Source organism: Gymnoscopelus microlampas, assembly GCF_963454915.1.
Source record: "Gymnoscopelus microlampas genome assembly, chromosome: 14".
NCBI classification, from domain to species: Eukaryota; Metazoa; Chordata; class Actinopteri; order Myctophiformes; family Myctophidae; genus Gymnoscopelus; species Gymnoscopelus microlampas.
The window spans coordinates 49,340,311-49,357,041 of NC_139951.1; the positions used below are offsets into that span (position 1 = coordinate 49,340,311).

Sequence of the window (16,731 nt, forward strand, 5' to 3'; positions counted from 1 at the left end):
TGTATTGACACAAATGCATAAAACATTGGGTCCAAACAATAATGGAAAACCCCATGAATAAAACACTTTAAAAAAAGGAACAATACGGCCCTCGGGTGGAGCAGTGGTAAAGTCCCTGCTCACCACCACGGGTGGTTGTGGGTTCGAATCCACCGTGGTGCAACCGGCTTTGTCGGGCATCTGTGCGAAACACAGTTGGCCCGTGTTCAGGGGAGGGAAGCCGGTCTGGGAGGAGGAGGAGGGTGATGAATGTCACTGCATGTATTCCTACGGGCTGGGGGGGGGGGGGGGGGCACCTGTCATCAGGGAGTGCTGGGCGGGAGGAGTAGGACGAAGGCGATACGCGTCCTCCTGGTGGGGGCTTGGCACGTCTTATATCTTCTTTTTCTTTTTTTTCGTTTTTGGTTTCTTTATTTCAGTTTTAGGGTTACAAAAAAAATGTTTGATCATAAAAAAGAAAAAATATTAATTAATATATATATTTTTTTTCACCCAAAAAATCGGAGGCCCCCCCCAGTTGGAGGGGGCCAGCCCACCCTAGCCCAATGGTAAGTCCGCCCCTGGTTCTCCTTCTTCAGCAATTGAAGAACCTACGGTACCACAAGGGGGCATCAAGCATGCCATTTCTCTGCTGTGTTTTTAATGAAGAACCTGGCTTGCTTTTCTCTCACTAAAGCTTGCAATGAAGGCAGTCCTGCTTCCAACAGGCAAAGGTTAAGTTAGGTGTAGAGACCATCACCCCAAGTAGGGATTTCACTCCAGTCATGTAGAGAGTTTCGACAGACTTTAAGTCGTTAAGACCTGGAACGCATCTGTGTCATTTTTAAAAAAAGCTAAAAAGCATTATTTTACACTCTGTCTATTCAAAAATAGCAGATCTACAAGCTCGTAGCACGGCACCGAGTGCCGCGCTACGATCTTGTAGATCTGCTATTTTTGAAAAATCGTGAAAATGTGTGCAAATCTTTGAATATACATATTTTTAAAGCGAACATTCTTAACTCAAATCTTTGCTTCTGGGGGGTCCCTGGAACAACATATTTTGAGATGGGGGTCGGTGGCCAAATACATATCATGTTGGGGGTCCTTGACATGAAAAAGTTTGATCACCACCAATTTTTTAGAAAAAGGGGATTTGTAACCAGGCCTCACACCCATATGAGAAAGCAGCCTCAGAAAACCTTTAGTTTTACACAAAACGGAGCATCGTAGCTGGTGGACAGGAAGATAATCAGTTTGTTTAAGTGTCTTCTCTTTTACATGTAGGTCATTTCCATCCAGCAGTGAAGATGGCTCCCAGATAATGTATAACTGTCACAATGCCTCACTGTAAACCAAGCAAGCTGAATAGGTCGCTTGTCTTCATCGGATCCCAATATAGCCATAAACTCGATGTTTTATTTCATTAATAACAAGCCATGCCACGTTCATCACAATATTCCTCCAGATAGTTCAGTCAGCCTTTCTCTTGATGTTGCCAGGATAACAGTGTGATCAATTAGCATTAAAACATGGAGACATTTTAGGAAACCATCGTCCCCACACTGTTGTTTCATCTTTCTGACTTTGAACACTTTTCCTCTTGGGACCCTGTCATAAGACCTACTGTACATACAGTAGGTCTACATACAGACCCTGTCATAGGCTTTGGAAACGTCTATAAAGGCAACATACAGTTGCAGCTTCTTTCTGACACAATGTCTAATACAAGCCTAAGTGCCACAATGTGTTCTACACAGCAGTGGTTCTCAAACTTTTTCATGTCAAGGACCCCCAAAATGATATGTATTTGGCCGCGGACCCCCATCTCAAATACTTTGTTCCATGGACCCCCAGAAGCACGGATTTGAGTTACAAATGTTCGCGGAAAAGATATATATATATATATATATATATATATATATATATATATATATATATAGAATGGTTGGCACAAATGTTTACGATTTTTCAAAAAATAGCAGATCTACAAGCTCATAGCGCGGCACTCGGTGCCGCGCTATGAGCTTGTATATCTGCTATTTTTGAATAGCCAAAGTATAAAAGGTTAAAATCATTGTGACGCCATATTAACACATTTTGCTGGGGACCCCCTGGAACGCCCCCAAGGACCCCTAGGGGTCCCCGGACCCCACTTTGGGAACCAATGTTCTACAGTATGCAGCTTCTTTTAGGTTGAGCTTCTGCCTGCTCTCGGAAAAGGCTTATGCCAGTACATCAGTCTGTTATTAAGCACATAGTCATATACTTTTGATCACACTTATGCCCCGGGCAGTAATTGTCACAATCAAGTCGGTTACCCTTCTTAAATAACATGATCAATCTAGCAGGAGCCCAGTTCATTGGGTAGCCGGTTAGAAATATGGAGTTCATGAGTGTATATAGAAACATAAACCTTTTTAATTTCACAATATAGAGCTATTTAACACTGTTACTGAACAAACACTCTATAGCAATGATTACTATCACAATATAGAGCTATTTAACACTGTTACTGAACAAACACTCTATAGTAATGATTACTATCACAATATAGAGCTATTTAACACTGTTACTGAACAAACACTCTATAGCAATGATTACTATCACAATATAGAGCTATTTAACACTGTTACTGAACAAACACTCTATAGCAATGATTACTATCACAATATAGAGCTATTTAACACTGTTACTGAACAAACACTCTATAGCAATGAGTACATCAGAAATATTGATATTTTTAACACTTATCTTCTTAAGAAGAACACGTTTAATTTACCATAACTTTAAGTATAATAATAACCCTGGGGTTGACACTAACGGTTGCCCAACTGCCCGTGGCAAGTAAATAAAAAGATTGGGCAGGTGGAGTTTTCGTCTTTCAGGTTTGCCCGAACGGGCAAGTGCATTCCGTCTTCATTAAATATTGGCTATTTATGAATAACAATGCTAACTACCAGTTGCACTCATTCTGGTTTTTGAAAGTGACTCTCGCCACTCGGCAGTTATCCATTGGATTTAACATTTGTTCGTAAATTTTACCCATCATTTTTAGGGCTGGGACTTTAACTGATTAATTTAGATTAATTAATTACAGAAAATTAACGCGATTGAAAAAATGTATCACATTTTAATCGCGCTTAGTTTATGCACCACACCTCACTGGACGAGTTTCAGGCGTACCGATCATACCAGTGCACCAACCAACAGCCAACACACCCCAGTGCACGCAATGGGACAAGAAGCCGATCAGACTGCTTTGCTTGGCCCAGTGGATGGAAAATTTAGATTTAAAAAACTCTCTGATGGAAGCGTGGATAAAAACACGGTTGTGTGCAGAACTATTTTTTGTTGCTTAAACTTATGTATTCACTCATTGATTCACTCATATACCAAAATCCGTTTTAACTGAAAAGAAATTGCTTCTCAGGTCAAATATTGATATGCGATTAATTTAGATTAATTAATTACAAAGCCTCTAATTAATTAGATATTTTTTTTTAATCGAGTCCCAGCCCTAATCATTTTATAATTGAGGATTTACTTTTCTGGGCTAGTGGACATGACCTTTGGGCAAGTAGAACGTGACCTGTACTTGCCCGACGGGCAAGTGCCTCTGAGACCTTCGTGTCAACCCCTGCGGCTGCCTGCTCTCTCACCTCTCTCCCGTAGGGTGGTCTTCACTATGACCTCTCTCACCTCTCTCCCGTAGGGTGGTCTTCACTATGACCTCTCTCACCTCTCTCCCGTAGGGTGGTCTTCACTATGACCTCTCTCACCTCTCTCCCGTAGGGTGGTCTTCACTATGACCTCTCTCACCTCTCTCCCGCAGCAGCAGCTCCAGGGCGTCGTTCTGCCGGGTGGTCTTCTCTACGATCAGCGTGGGAAGGTAGACGTTGGCGCCGAAGTCGATGAGCAGCTCCACGTACTCCACGCCACAGCCGTGACGCACGCACATCTCCAACACCGTCTTGGGCTGCTTGATGGACTTATTATCTGTTAGACGAACAAAAAAAAACACATTTACTGGAATGTGGTTAACCCATTGAGGCCTGGAACTGTGTCATTTTTTGATTTGAGTTAAAAAGCATTATTTTACACTTTGGCTATTCAAAAATAGCAGATATACAAAGCTCATAGCGCGGCACCGAGTGCCGCGCTATGAGCTTGTAGATCTGCTATTTTTGAAAATTCGTGAAAATGTGTGCAAATCTTTGAATATATATATATTTTTAAAGCGAACGGTTTTTAACTCAAATCTTTGCTTCTGGGGGGTCCCTGGAACAACATATTTTGATGGGGGTCCGCGGCCAAATACATATCATTTTGGGGGTCCTTGACATGAAAAAGATTGAGCACCACTGATATAGAAACATAGGTTTTTCAGAAAAGTTGAGATTTAGGAGACATGTAGCTTCAGGTCTCAATGGGTTAAAATTATACCATTGAAACATTGTATCGCTGCTGTCACCGATCAAGCTCAAAACGCGTTGCTTCGCCGCGTGTTTTGAGCTTGTAGATCTGCCATTTTTGATACTTTTGAATTTGCATCCTGAAAACAGTTTCGGACATACTGTGTGAGGTTTACAGACAGTAACGATATAAAAGACAACTTTTAATGAATTGAAAAGGTTCCACGATATGACTTTAAACATCTCTCATATCTTGTATGTTACACAGTGTCTCCTAAAAGGAATACACTTAAACCATACAATACATAGTAATCTTCAGCATACTGTACATCATATGGACGCTATCAGGCGAAAATAGCAGATCTACAAGCTCGTAGCGCGGCACTCTGTGCCGAGCTTGTATATGCAGGGGTGCACATAACAGCACTGCTTCAGCCCAGCCCTGCACATGAACTCTGCAGCCGCACTGAAGCCCCGGACAGACGCTCTGCTTCCAAATTCCGCGATTTTCGCCGTTTTTTTTTTCTCATACGCCGTTAGGAGAAGCCCCCAAGGTTGTGCCCTGTGCTGCACTGCTTTTATCCGCCAGATTTGGACGTTCACGGCACCGTTATGGTGCGTTCATCATCGGTGAAGAGTGCCTCTAACAGCCGCTGCTGGCTGCGTGCACGCAGCGAGGCGATGCGAGGCGACGCGAAGCAACAATAACACAAGCACGTGCAGCATGCGTCCCCTTCCCCTGCGCCTAATGGCTGTACATGGGGCCGACGCGTGCTTTAGCAAGAGTGTGTGAGTGTGGCTTCAGGAAGTAAATTCCTAGCCTCGATCTCTAGGCTTTTATTTTATATTTTTGCTAAAAAATAAAAGCTTGGAAATTCCTGTCCCAGCTGTTGGTACGCAAAAGCGCCTCGCGTCGTCTGATGTGGTGCACATTATTTATTTTGGGTGCGCATGCGCACCTGCGCACCAGTTACTGTATGTGCACCCCTGTGTATATGTGCTATTTTTTTGATAGCCAAAGAAATCTAAAAATGACACACAGATGCGTTCCCGATCTGAATGGTTTTAATGGGTTTAATAGGGTTAATAGACGTCATCATTACTCACTCATCGTCCTGGCGTCGTCGGTACAGTTGTAGTCGGGGTCGGCTCCGTACTGCAGCAGAGCCCTGAAGCAGTCCATGTGGCCGTAGACGGCCGACAGGTAGAGCGGGCCGCTGGACACGCTGGCGCCCGACGCCCACAGCGTCACGCGCGAGCGCGAGTTCACCTCGGCGCCGTGGCGGAGCAGCTCCTTCAGGATCTTGGCGTCGCCCTCTCTTGGTGGGAGGGAGGGAGAGAGGGAGGGAGGGAGGGAGGGAGGGAGGGGTTTGATTCGATTTGATTTTATTAACACTTGGGGTGCCAGAGGTTTATTAAAAAAATGTACGTTGAGTGCCAGGATTTTTAACCATTTTTTAGGAGCCGAGATACAGGCTTTTGAAGTCATAAGTTAACCAGGAAGTGGATTGGAGTCTAAATCTTCGGAAAATGATATCTCCTGGTGCTGTGAAGGGAAGAAAAAAAAAAAGTGAAAAAAAAAAAAAAAAAAAATCAAAAAACGTATATATACGGTTTTGGCACTCCACGGTTGTACCCAATGTGTTAAGACGTTATACAGGAAAAAAACACAAGTTACATAGGGGTGGGACGGTATGGGTATCTCACGATACGATATCTATTGCGATATTAGGCCCTCGATAACGATAATATCGCGATATTCGATATATTGCGATATCACGATATATTGCATGAAATTTCACCAACGATATATATCACGATAGTCCTTGTATTCAATTCATAAACACGTAAAATAGCACCAAACAGTTCAAAATCATCATTACACAAATACAGAGTCGGAAAAATAACGTATCACAAACAAAAACAAAAAAAAAAAATAATATCGATTTTTTCCGACAGTATATCGATTATTTATCGCGGGAGAAAGTATGGCGATATATCGCGATATCGATATATCGTCCCACCCATATTGTTACATCATGTTCATCGTAGAAACGTCAAGGATACAGAGTACAGACACAGAAAAGTCTTGCGACTTCTTGCAGTCCTTGGTCTGAGACAAACAACATTGCAACAAGAAAACATACAGGTAGACAGAACAGTAATAACTAATACTATCAATAGCTACACTACCTACAGCATAAATACATATGTACAAATAATCACGTTGCTAGGATAAGTCAGTGGTTCTCAAACTTTTTCATGTCACGTTCTACTTGCCCAAAGGTCCGCCAAATTGACACTTATTAGCCCGCGGACCCCCATTTGAAAAGATAAGCCAGGGACCCCCATAAGAGAAGATTTTTACGGCTCTAGCTGTTTTCAAGGACCCCCAGTTTGACATGCATAAGGGCTACGGATCCCCATTTCATGGCATTTCTATCTCTGGGACCCCAATTCATATTGTAAAATCAATGTTAATGTAACTCTGAGAGTGTACAAATGGAACTAATTTAGTTCCATTTGTACACTCTCAGAGTTACAGACCCATAAAGGTCCATTTGGTTCCTATCCATCATTTAGCTGGGGACCCCCTGGAACCCCCTCAAGTACCCCTGGGGGTCCCCGGACCCCCACTTTGAGAACCAATGACATAAGTGACCCTACTATTCCGCAACGTTTTCTAAAAGCCATGCTTTGACCCTTATCTTAAAAAGGAGAAAGGCTGCTGCTGGTGCTCTTTATAGTCAGGGGCAGCGAGTTCCAGTTCACTGCTCCTCCAAATCTAAATGAGCGTTTTGTCCCATGTCAGTGGTGAACTGAACGTGGGGCATGGTCAGGTCTGCTATGCTGGCTCTGGTTAGGTGGGAATTAATCTCTCAAGAACAGATTCTGCTCTGCGTTGGAATCTGTCGGTAGCCGTGTTGACAACCCGTGCGCATTGGTTTCAAGTGGGTGTGCCTTCAGATCAGGAAGCAGGCCGCGCTTTACCCAATCAAATGTAGTGGGCGGGATTCACGTGTCCGTCCACCCTTCCCCCCTCGAAACTAGCCGAAACTAATTTAACAATAGCGTCCGCGGAGCAGACAAAACCACAGAAAGATATTCACATTTTAACTTACTCTTTCGTCATAGAAACAAGTGGGCTTATAACCAAAACCATCCATGTTCTCTGGGAGAAGTGGTGTTAGTGTTCCGTGTAGAAATATTGTTAGTGGGAATGAAAACATAGTCGCACCAACCGGAAGTGATGCGCTGAAGGCAGACACAAACCCCGGTTTCCTTGCGCACTGGTGTTACGTTTGCTTCCTGCCAGACCCAACAGACAATATAACAAATAGCAGAGGTCGCTTTTTTTCATTTTCAGTTGGGTCTGGCTACGCGAGACTAGGTGGGAATGGGCTTCGCTATGCTTCTGAAGAAGCTTACAGAGGGGTACACAGGGGGCGCTGTGTGTTGATGTAGATGTGTTATAACACCAGGTTCAGCTGTAGTTGAACTGACCTGGCTGCCAGAGGGAGCCAACCAACCTAACTGCTGGGAATGATGTTTTCCAACATGGTCCCTCACAGACAGGCCCCAAGACAAGCTATTCTGAGACACCTGCAACTTCTCGTGAGGGTGTCGTTATAGGATGTAATCCATTACGATTCTGCTTAATCAATTCAGTTCGCCCAAACGATCAATTACACAACGAGGGATGTTAACAATTAATCGATTTTCGATTAACTACCGTTAAGAAATTATCCGATTAAATCAAACAATTAACAATTAATTGAAAAAGAAAAATGAAAAAAAAATGTTTTTAAATGTTCAGAACCCAAGATATGATGATTTGAAGATTTTCCGCTCCATTCACTTCTTGTTTAACTTACTGAAAAAGGCTGTATCTCGGCTTCAAAACACTTTTTTAAAATCTGAAATTAAGATTCTCAGATAAAAAAAAAGCCGCTTATCAGTTAACCGGTTAATCGGTCGATAAGGTTATCAATTATCAATTAATGAATTGATCGATAATTTGCATCCCTATACACAACCCATGAAGCCTTGAATTCAAGCATTACAGTTGAAGCAACTGTATCTATACATTTTTACTTGCATCCTAATGTCATTTTATTATTGTATTTCCTTTGCCTTGTCTGTGATGGATCCAACTACAAGCTGTTTGTTCCAGAGAGCCGGACAGCAGTGTGGTTCTGTCCAGTCAGTGTGTGTGTGTGTTTTAGAGTTCTGCTGTGGCTGTGCATGTCCGTCCGTCAGGCATATAGTCAAACCTTATGTGTTGCCCTGCCGTAACATCAACAGCAACCTGGATTCCATTCCTACAGTACTGTACTGACTTCGATTCTCAAATTCCCGGTTCTTATATCAAACTCTATCCACACGTTTCCTAGGGCGTTGTGGGCATCCACTTCCTGTCGATTTGATCCCCGATACCTGATCAAATCCACAGGAAGTGTTGCCCACAACGCCCTAGGAAACGTGTGGATAAAATCATTAATATATCCAGCAAGATAGCTGGGATACGACTTGAGAGTATGACAGCAAATGTATGAGACCCGGGTGCTTAGGAAGGGGAGAGCTATTGCCAGGGATAGAACACACCCCGTTATACAGTCAATACCGCCTTCTACCATCAGGACGACGGTACGAAGTACCAATGTTGTAGGCTATAGGGCTTCAAGATCATTTGTCCCCACAAGTATAGGACTTCTGAACAAACACTTATCTCAGTTCTGTGCATAAAGTGTGTAATGTGATGCCTCTTGAACTATGACTGGTAGCATATTCTATTGTTCTCTCTGTAAGAGAGGAGCTGTAGTATTGTCAATGTCAATGTCATTGTGTGATCTGTCTATGTATTGTGTATTTATGTGTTGTGAATGTTTGTGTCCTGATGCCTGGCTGCTTTGGTGCTACAGTAAATGCATTTCCACAAGGACAAATACAGCATCTATCCAGTGATGGAAAAAGTACTCAAATGTAAAAGTATCAATACGGCAATGCAGAAGTACTCTGTTAAAAGTAAACGTCAAATTTAATTGAGTAAAAGTACAAAAGTATTAGTATCAAAATGTACTAAAGTACCAAAAGTAGAAATGACTTATTATTATGCAGAATGTCCCATTTCACAAGTTTTCAAATGCATAAAAACCCTTTTGAAAATAGCAGATCTACAAGCTCTCAATGCGTCGCATCGCGACGCATTGAGAGCTCGTAGATCGGCTATTTTCAAATGGCCGAAATGTATATAGGGCTGAAGTGGTTAATGTATGTGTTGTAATAATAATCCAAATCTACAAAGTAACTAGTAGTACTAGTAGTAACTAGTAGTAAAGTACAATATTTGCCTCTGAGGTGTACTGGAGTAGTAAAGTAAAAGTAGTGTAAATTGGAAAATACTCCAGTAAAGTAAAAATACCTAAAATATGTAAGTACGGTACTTGGGTAAATGTACTTAGTTACTTTACACCACTCCATCCGTCTATCTATCTATCTATCTATCCTACCTGGCGGCAGTGAGGACGGGGGAGCAGTTGTTGAAGGGGCTGCCGTTGGGCTGGGCCCCGGCCCTGAGCAGGGCCAGCACACATTCCAGGTACTTCCCGCAGACGGCGGTGAACAGCGGCGTCTGCGCCTTCACGTCCACGCAGTCCACGTGGGCGCCGTGCGCCAGCAGCACCCGCACGCACCCCAGGTGGCCCTTGGACGCGGCCAGCCGCAGCGGCGTGCCGGCGATGCCCCAGCCGCTGCGCACGTTGATGGCCCGCTTGTAGATCTCCTGGCACAGCATGTGGTCCAGGAGGCTGCGGTCAGGGGGGGGGGGGGGGGGGGGGATGGGGGAGGGGGATCGGTAGAAATGTGTTATGGATTCTGATTCTGTGTTAAGATAACTTTTTTTCTTATTTGTTTTCACTTTCCGCCCCCCCCCCCCCCCTCGGCCAAGCTAACATTGGTCAAGCCTCACGTGACACGTGACAATACGGTGAAATAGTGTGATCTGATTGGCTAGTGACGTATAGCGGCCTATAAATAGATGTGTCACTTTGAAAGAGTCTTTGCCTCTTTCAAAGTGAGGTAAGACAGGAATAATCACGAAATGGCTGAGAAATGGCGGATACTGTAACAATTGGATAGGACACTTACACAGACAGGACAGATAGGACACTTACATAGACAGGACGGACAGGACACTTATACAGACAGGACGGATAGGACACTTACACAGACAGGACGGATAGGACACTTATACAGACAGGACGGATAGGACACTTATACAGACAGGACGGATAGGACACTTACACAGACAGGACGGATAGGACACTTATACAGACAGGACGGATAGGACACTTACACAGACAGGACGGATAGGACACTTATACAGACAGGACGGATAGGACACTTACACAGACAGGACGGATAGGACACTTACACAGACAGGACGGACGGATAGGACACTTACACAGACAGGACGGACGGATAGGACACTTACACACACAGACAGGACGGACGGATTGGACACTTACACAGACAGGACGGATAGGACACTTATACAGACAGGACGGATAGGACACTTGTGTCATGTTACTATGACACAGTAACATGTTCTATTTTTTGTAAGAATTAGAACATAAGAATTAGAACATTCCCAACATTCCCAACACAAGTCTGCTGGCGGAGACTTGTGCTCTGAGGAGCACTTTTTCTAGTTCCCCTTTGGTTCCATAAAGGTAAAAAAAAAAATCACACCCTGTGTGAAGGTAGCGGCGCCTTTGATACATTTTGTCATCGATATGTGTTTATAATGTGTTTATAGCCACGTGTCACGTGAAGCTTGACCAATCACTTTGTTGACGTACGCACCTGACCAATCAGAACGTTGACGCACACGGACAAAGTCAGGTATAGAGCAGGATCCGCTCTATACCTAAAGGTATAGAGCGGCTAGCGCCGCTAAAAATAGGCTAAATGTTCAGATAAATAAGCATCTTTATTCTTTTGAGCATTACTAGGCATTATTGTCTCCGGCAGAGGTGGAGAGTATGTTTTCGTTCCCGTCACGCTGCGTGTCCCCCCCCCCCCCCCCTAGCCAAGCTAACATTGGTCAAGCTTCACGTGACACGTGACAATATGTTGTCACCAATGCTTTTGATTGGCTAGCGAGACGCATGACGAAATAAAATCCTATAAATAGGTGTGTCACTTCCAAAAAACATTTATGTTTTTGGAAGTGAGGTAACATTGGTCAAGCTAACGGGATCAAGCTAACATTGGTCAAGTGACACGTGACAATATGTAATACTAGAAAATGTGCTCCTCGGAGCACAAGTCTCCGCCAGCAAATATTGATTAATCCTGTCTAAGCTATTTATATTACGTATTGTGATGACACCAGTGTGTCTACATAATGTATTGCTCCGCCATTTCTCAGCAATTTCGTGATTATTCCTGTCTTACCTCACTTTGAAAGAGACACAGACTCTTTCAAAGTGACACATCTATTTAAAGGCCGCTATACGTCATGCGTCTCACTAGCCAATCAGAGCACACTCTTTCAACGTGTTGTCACGTGTCACGTGAGGCTTGACCAATGTTAGCTTGGCCGAGGGGGGGGGGGGCGGAAAGTGAAAACATGATAACAATGATACATGAAAACAATGATATTTTTTGGCTAAAACAATGTTTTTTATTAAAAGGTTAAAGCTCTATATTGTGATAGTAATCATTGCCATAGACATAGTGTTTGTTCAGTAACAGGAGTCTCCAGCTTTTTAATAAACAGAAAAGACATCTTCAGGTGGGTTGCCACATTTCAACCAATCAGGAGAAAGTACCCATTTATCAGCTTCATTTTTATAGTGTTCCGGTTCCAATGTGGTTGTCTGCTCATTTGTTTGTGTCATCACTTCCAATTGCACTTGTTTAATCTGTATCCTGTCTGAATTCTCTATCCTGATTGGATAAAATTGGTATCCTGAACTGAAAATGCATCAAATGCAGCACACATAAATAAACTGGAAAATGTTGAGTTTATTAAAGAGCTGGAGAGACAGGGAGACCCGAGTATAATTAGTGGTACCTATACGATAGGGCCAATGCAGAAACCTTTTGACCTGAAAATACTGGTGTTTAAAATAACCAAACACAATAGTCCCTGTACACTAATGTTACATCAATAGAGTACGAGTAAGTCTGGCATAATGTACGCATCCTACCTGGGTCACGTTTTCTTCCCCCCCCCCCCTTATTCTGAATTCCCATAGACTGTGAAGCTTTATTTATAGGACACCTAAGGCAGTGGTTCTCAAACTTTTTCATGTCAAGGACCCCCAAATAGACGCTTATTACCCCACGGACCCCCATTTGAAAAGATAAGCCAGGGACCCAAATAAGAGAAGGTTTTTATGGCTCTCTAGCAGTGATTCTCAACCATTTTAATTACAAGGACCCCCAGTTTAACATGCATTAGGGCTACGGACCCCCATTTAATGGCATTTATACCTCTGGGACCCCAATTCATATTGTAAAATCAATGTTAATTTAACTCTGAGAGTGTACACATTTGGTTCCTTTTGGTTCCTGTCCATCATTTAGCTGGGGACCCCCTGGATCCCCCTCAAGTACCCCTAGGGGTCCCCGGACCCCACTTTGAGAACCAATGACCTAAGGGACCCTTAAATGATTAGGATTATATAGATTCTGATTCCTTCAATTTCAGGTGTCCAGCCATTTGGATTCGGTTCCTATTTGGAACTAGGCCTATCGCAATTATTACATCATCGCCTAACCACATCTATTCAGGATAATCACAATGATTTTACATTAATCCTCATAATCGTTTCCAAGTTGAAAAATGTTCATATATTTTCAAAGACTGATTTCTTTTTTCTTTTAAATAGCGGAAATAGCAGATCTACAAGCTCACAATGTGCCGCAATGCAACGCATTGTGAGCTTCTAGATCGACTATTTCCACTATTTTTTAAATTTAAGTTATGTCATTCATCTCTTAAGTTATTTGTCATATCTGACCTGTGGATTTTTTGTTTACGAAGTCTTAAAAAAAGCCAAACTAAAATGTCATTTTGATCTATATGTTCCAACGTTCAAAGCCAAAAACACCATGAAATCGTTAAGCCATATAACTTGGAACCAACTTTGGAACCAAACCAACCCATCCAACACCCAACCCAACCCACCCTTACCTGCAGTCATCATTCAGCACCGCCTCTCTGAGATGCTGGATGGCCCAGACAGCACCTTCGTCTTCTGATGACTCTTCTCTGGTGGTCTGGAAATGGAGCATATAGACCTGTTTCACGCACACGCACACACACACACACACACACACACACACACACACACAGCTTAGCACTAAATAACCAAAAATGTTAGACTTTTTTGGGGGGGGTCGAATGTTTAAAGGAGACATCCGGTCATTTTAAGTGTTATGTTTGATGTGTGTCAAATCACTTACCAACGTAGGAATGAAAATTGCGTGACTCCACAGATCCCCCTATCGACCCCCACCGTTGTCATGATAGTAGGATGCTGGATAGCCCAAATTCGCCTATTTTAACAAATGCAAAGTCTGTTTTTTTGCTTCTAGTACTCATTGTTGAGTCCCATGATAATGTAACAGGCGCTAAAACTCCCGACAAGCTAACGGCTAATAACAGAACGAGCTAATGCTGGTTGCTGGTTTCTCTCCCGACCTGGCAACCTGGGGCTGCCATGCAGAGAGATAAGCAGCCCCAGCATTAGCTCGTTCTGTTATTAGCCGTTAGCTTCTCGGAGTTTTAGCGCCTGTTACATTATCATGGGACTCAACAATGAGTACTAGAAGCAAAAAAACAGACTTTGCATTTGTTAAAATAGGCGAATTTGGGCTATCCAGCATCCTACTATCATGACAACGGTGGGGGTCGATAGGGGGATCTGTGGAGTCACGCGATTTTCATTCCTACGTTGGTAAGTGATTTGACACACATCAAACATAACACTTAAAATGACCGGATGTCTCCTTTAACCCAGCATAGGGACGCTATGGACCATGTGGTTAAGCCCTTATATACTTTGTTGAATGACAAATTAATGAAAATAGCCAATCAATATGTCGGCAGGCTCGCGTTGCGATGCGTTGAACCTCATTGCACCGGGAACAATATGACTTGATATTCTAGCTATAACCAAAGCATCCTATCTATAACCAAAACATAAAGGACTTGATATTCTAGAACCAAAGCATAAAGGCAGACATCCTGTTTATTGACTTAAGAGTTGGGTTTCATGTCCTTATTTCCAACTCTGAGAGCATTATATAAAATGACATTATCAACATGACATCCTCACTAAATACATAATTACACATGATGATGATGATGAGGATGATGATGATGATGAAGAATGAAGAGATTCAACCACACAGGTGTGCGAGACATTATTGAGCACTTAAACCGTGGTGTAAGATCATTTTAAGTGTTTTAATTTTTCAAACATGTTTACCCTTCTTTTATAGAATTTAAGTACTTTGCTGGGTGTTATTGTGGTGTTTATTTATGTATTGTCTTGTTGAATGTATGCATTGACCTGAGCAAAACTATTTTCCCTTGAGGATAATAAAGACATCTAATCTAATCTAATCTAATCTAATCTACCCATGTTTGAGCCAAATTTTGGGGGAACGAGGTCAGATGATCTCCCTCTGGTGTTGTTATGCCCCATGGGCATCGCTCACTCCTCAGATATCTGGACACTGATCCTCTGAGTATCTTAAAGACCAGAATTGAGTAGGCTACACGGGGACCGCATTTCAAATAGTCTTCCGAGGCCTGGTACCCACTTGACTCTTCCTGGTGCCCACTCTTCTTCACCCCAAACATGGTGCCCAGATGCCCCTAGTGCCCAACCTTCCCTTCCTGTATTCCAGCTAAGAGTCCTCAATGCACTGACATCATCATCATCACCCCATCATCATTTATCATCACTTCAATACAGGGGTCTTCAACAGGGGGTCCGGGACCCCTAGGGGGTCCTCAGAGTTACTACAGGGGGGTCTGCCAAATCTTTGTGTGATATAATTTTTTTATTTTACAATAACCACTTGAACCCTAGCACCCCTTTTCTGAGGAGAACTTTAGCCAAAAATAGCAGATCTACAAGCTCACAACGCCTCGCGCTGCGAGGCGTTGTGGGCTTGTAGATCTGCTATTTTTTTGCAAAGAGGCGTAAGAGGTAAAAAAAAAGAGCAGACCACGTAAACAAAAAAAGTTGAATCTGAAACACAATTTTATACGATATAGAGGGGGGTCCCTGCTTCATCTCTCTCTCAGCTAGGGGGTCCTTGGCCTGAAAACGTTGAAGACCCCTGCTTTAATACAACGGAATAATACTCAAATAGAGTAAAAGTAGCCTAAATCTAAAGTGTGCTTAAAGCAAACTACTTGAGTACAAGTACTCAAATAACACCGTCTCTGTCCAGCCTGAGTAAAAGTACTAACTGTCTTTGCCATCCTGAGTAAATGTACTCAAGTTACTGTCTGTCCATCCTGAGTAAATGTACTAACTGTCTGTCCATCCTGAGTAAAAGTACTTAGATACTGTGAATGTCTGTCCATCAACAACCAGCCTATATGCTTCATTTATAATCTGTCGTATGGCCGTGTTGCTCACCAAAAATAGCAGATCTACAAGCTCTCAACTTGTCACGTTGTTGTGAGCTTGTAGATCTGCTGTTTTCGCCTCTTCCTGTATTGCCACATACATTTAGCTAGGATTAAACGACACACATATCGCTATACCGCTAATATTATCAACGATAATGATGTTTAAAAACAAAGACTACAAATGCGGGTCATTATTAATGCGACGGTATATTTGTAGTTTTATTTGTTTACCTCAGAATGATGTTGATCAGTCTGACGCTCTTCTTCCCATCGCTGCTGTTCTCGCTCTAAATGGATCAGTCTGCATCCCATAGGCCGGAGGGGACGGGCCGGTCCTACCGTGATTGGCTGGTTGGTTGTCATGGTAGCCTCTGGTACAGAGCGGTAGAGTTCTCTCTAACGCTCTGCTCATTAAATGACACTGACTGGCCGTGAGAGGTCTCTCGGTCTTTAGTCAAAATAAACACAACCATTTCGTTCTTCACCGAAGTAAAGTCTGTTTTGTGTTGTTGAAAGTCTATTCTCCAGGATGGGAGGCCTGTCACCACCACCTTCTCTGTAGAATACACTTTATGGGCAGAAAATAAAATATGTCCACCAGATGGAAAATTATTTATTCTATTCCACTGCGCCCCCTACAGATCTGGTCAATATAAATTACCATTGACCAGA

The 16,731-nt window shown here is 42.9% G+C and overlaps 1 protein-coding gene across 1 annotated transcript in view; it reads right to left on the minus strand.

The window, feature by feature from the left end:
- Positions 1-16,363, minus strand: part of LOC311060810 (ankyrin repeat and SOCS box protein 12-like) — a 19,490-nt gene extending 3,127 nt beyond the window's left edge. The window contains exons 1-5 of the mRNA XM_084079150.1: positions 16,291-16,363; positions 13,600-13,706; positions 9,905-10,201; positions 5,502-5,713; positions 3,802-3,978 (exon numbers count right to left, since the gene is read on the minus strand). Coding sequence (XP_083935276.1) covers positions 3,802-3,978; positions 5,502-5,713; positions 9,905-10,201; positions 13,600-13,700 — 787 coding nt within the window. The 5' untranslated portion in view covers positions 13,701-13,706; positions 16,291-16,363. The remainder of the gene's footprint in view (positions 1-3,801; positions 3,979-5,501; positions 5,714-9,904; positions 10,202-13,599; positions 13,707-16,290) is intronic.
- Between the last annotated feature and the right edge of the window lie 368 nt (positions 16,364-16,731).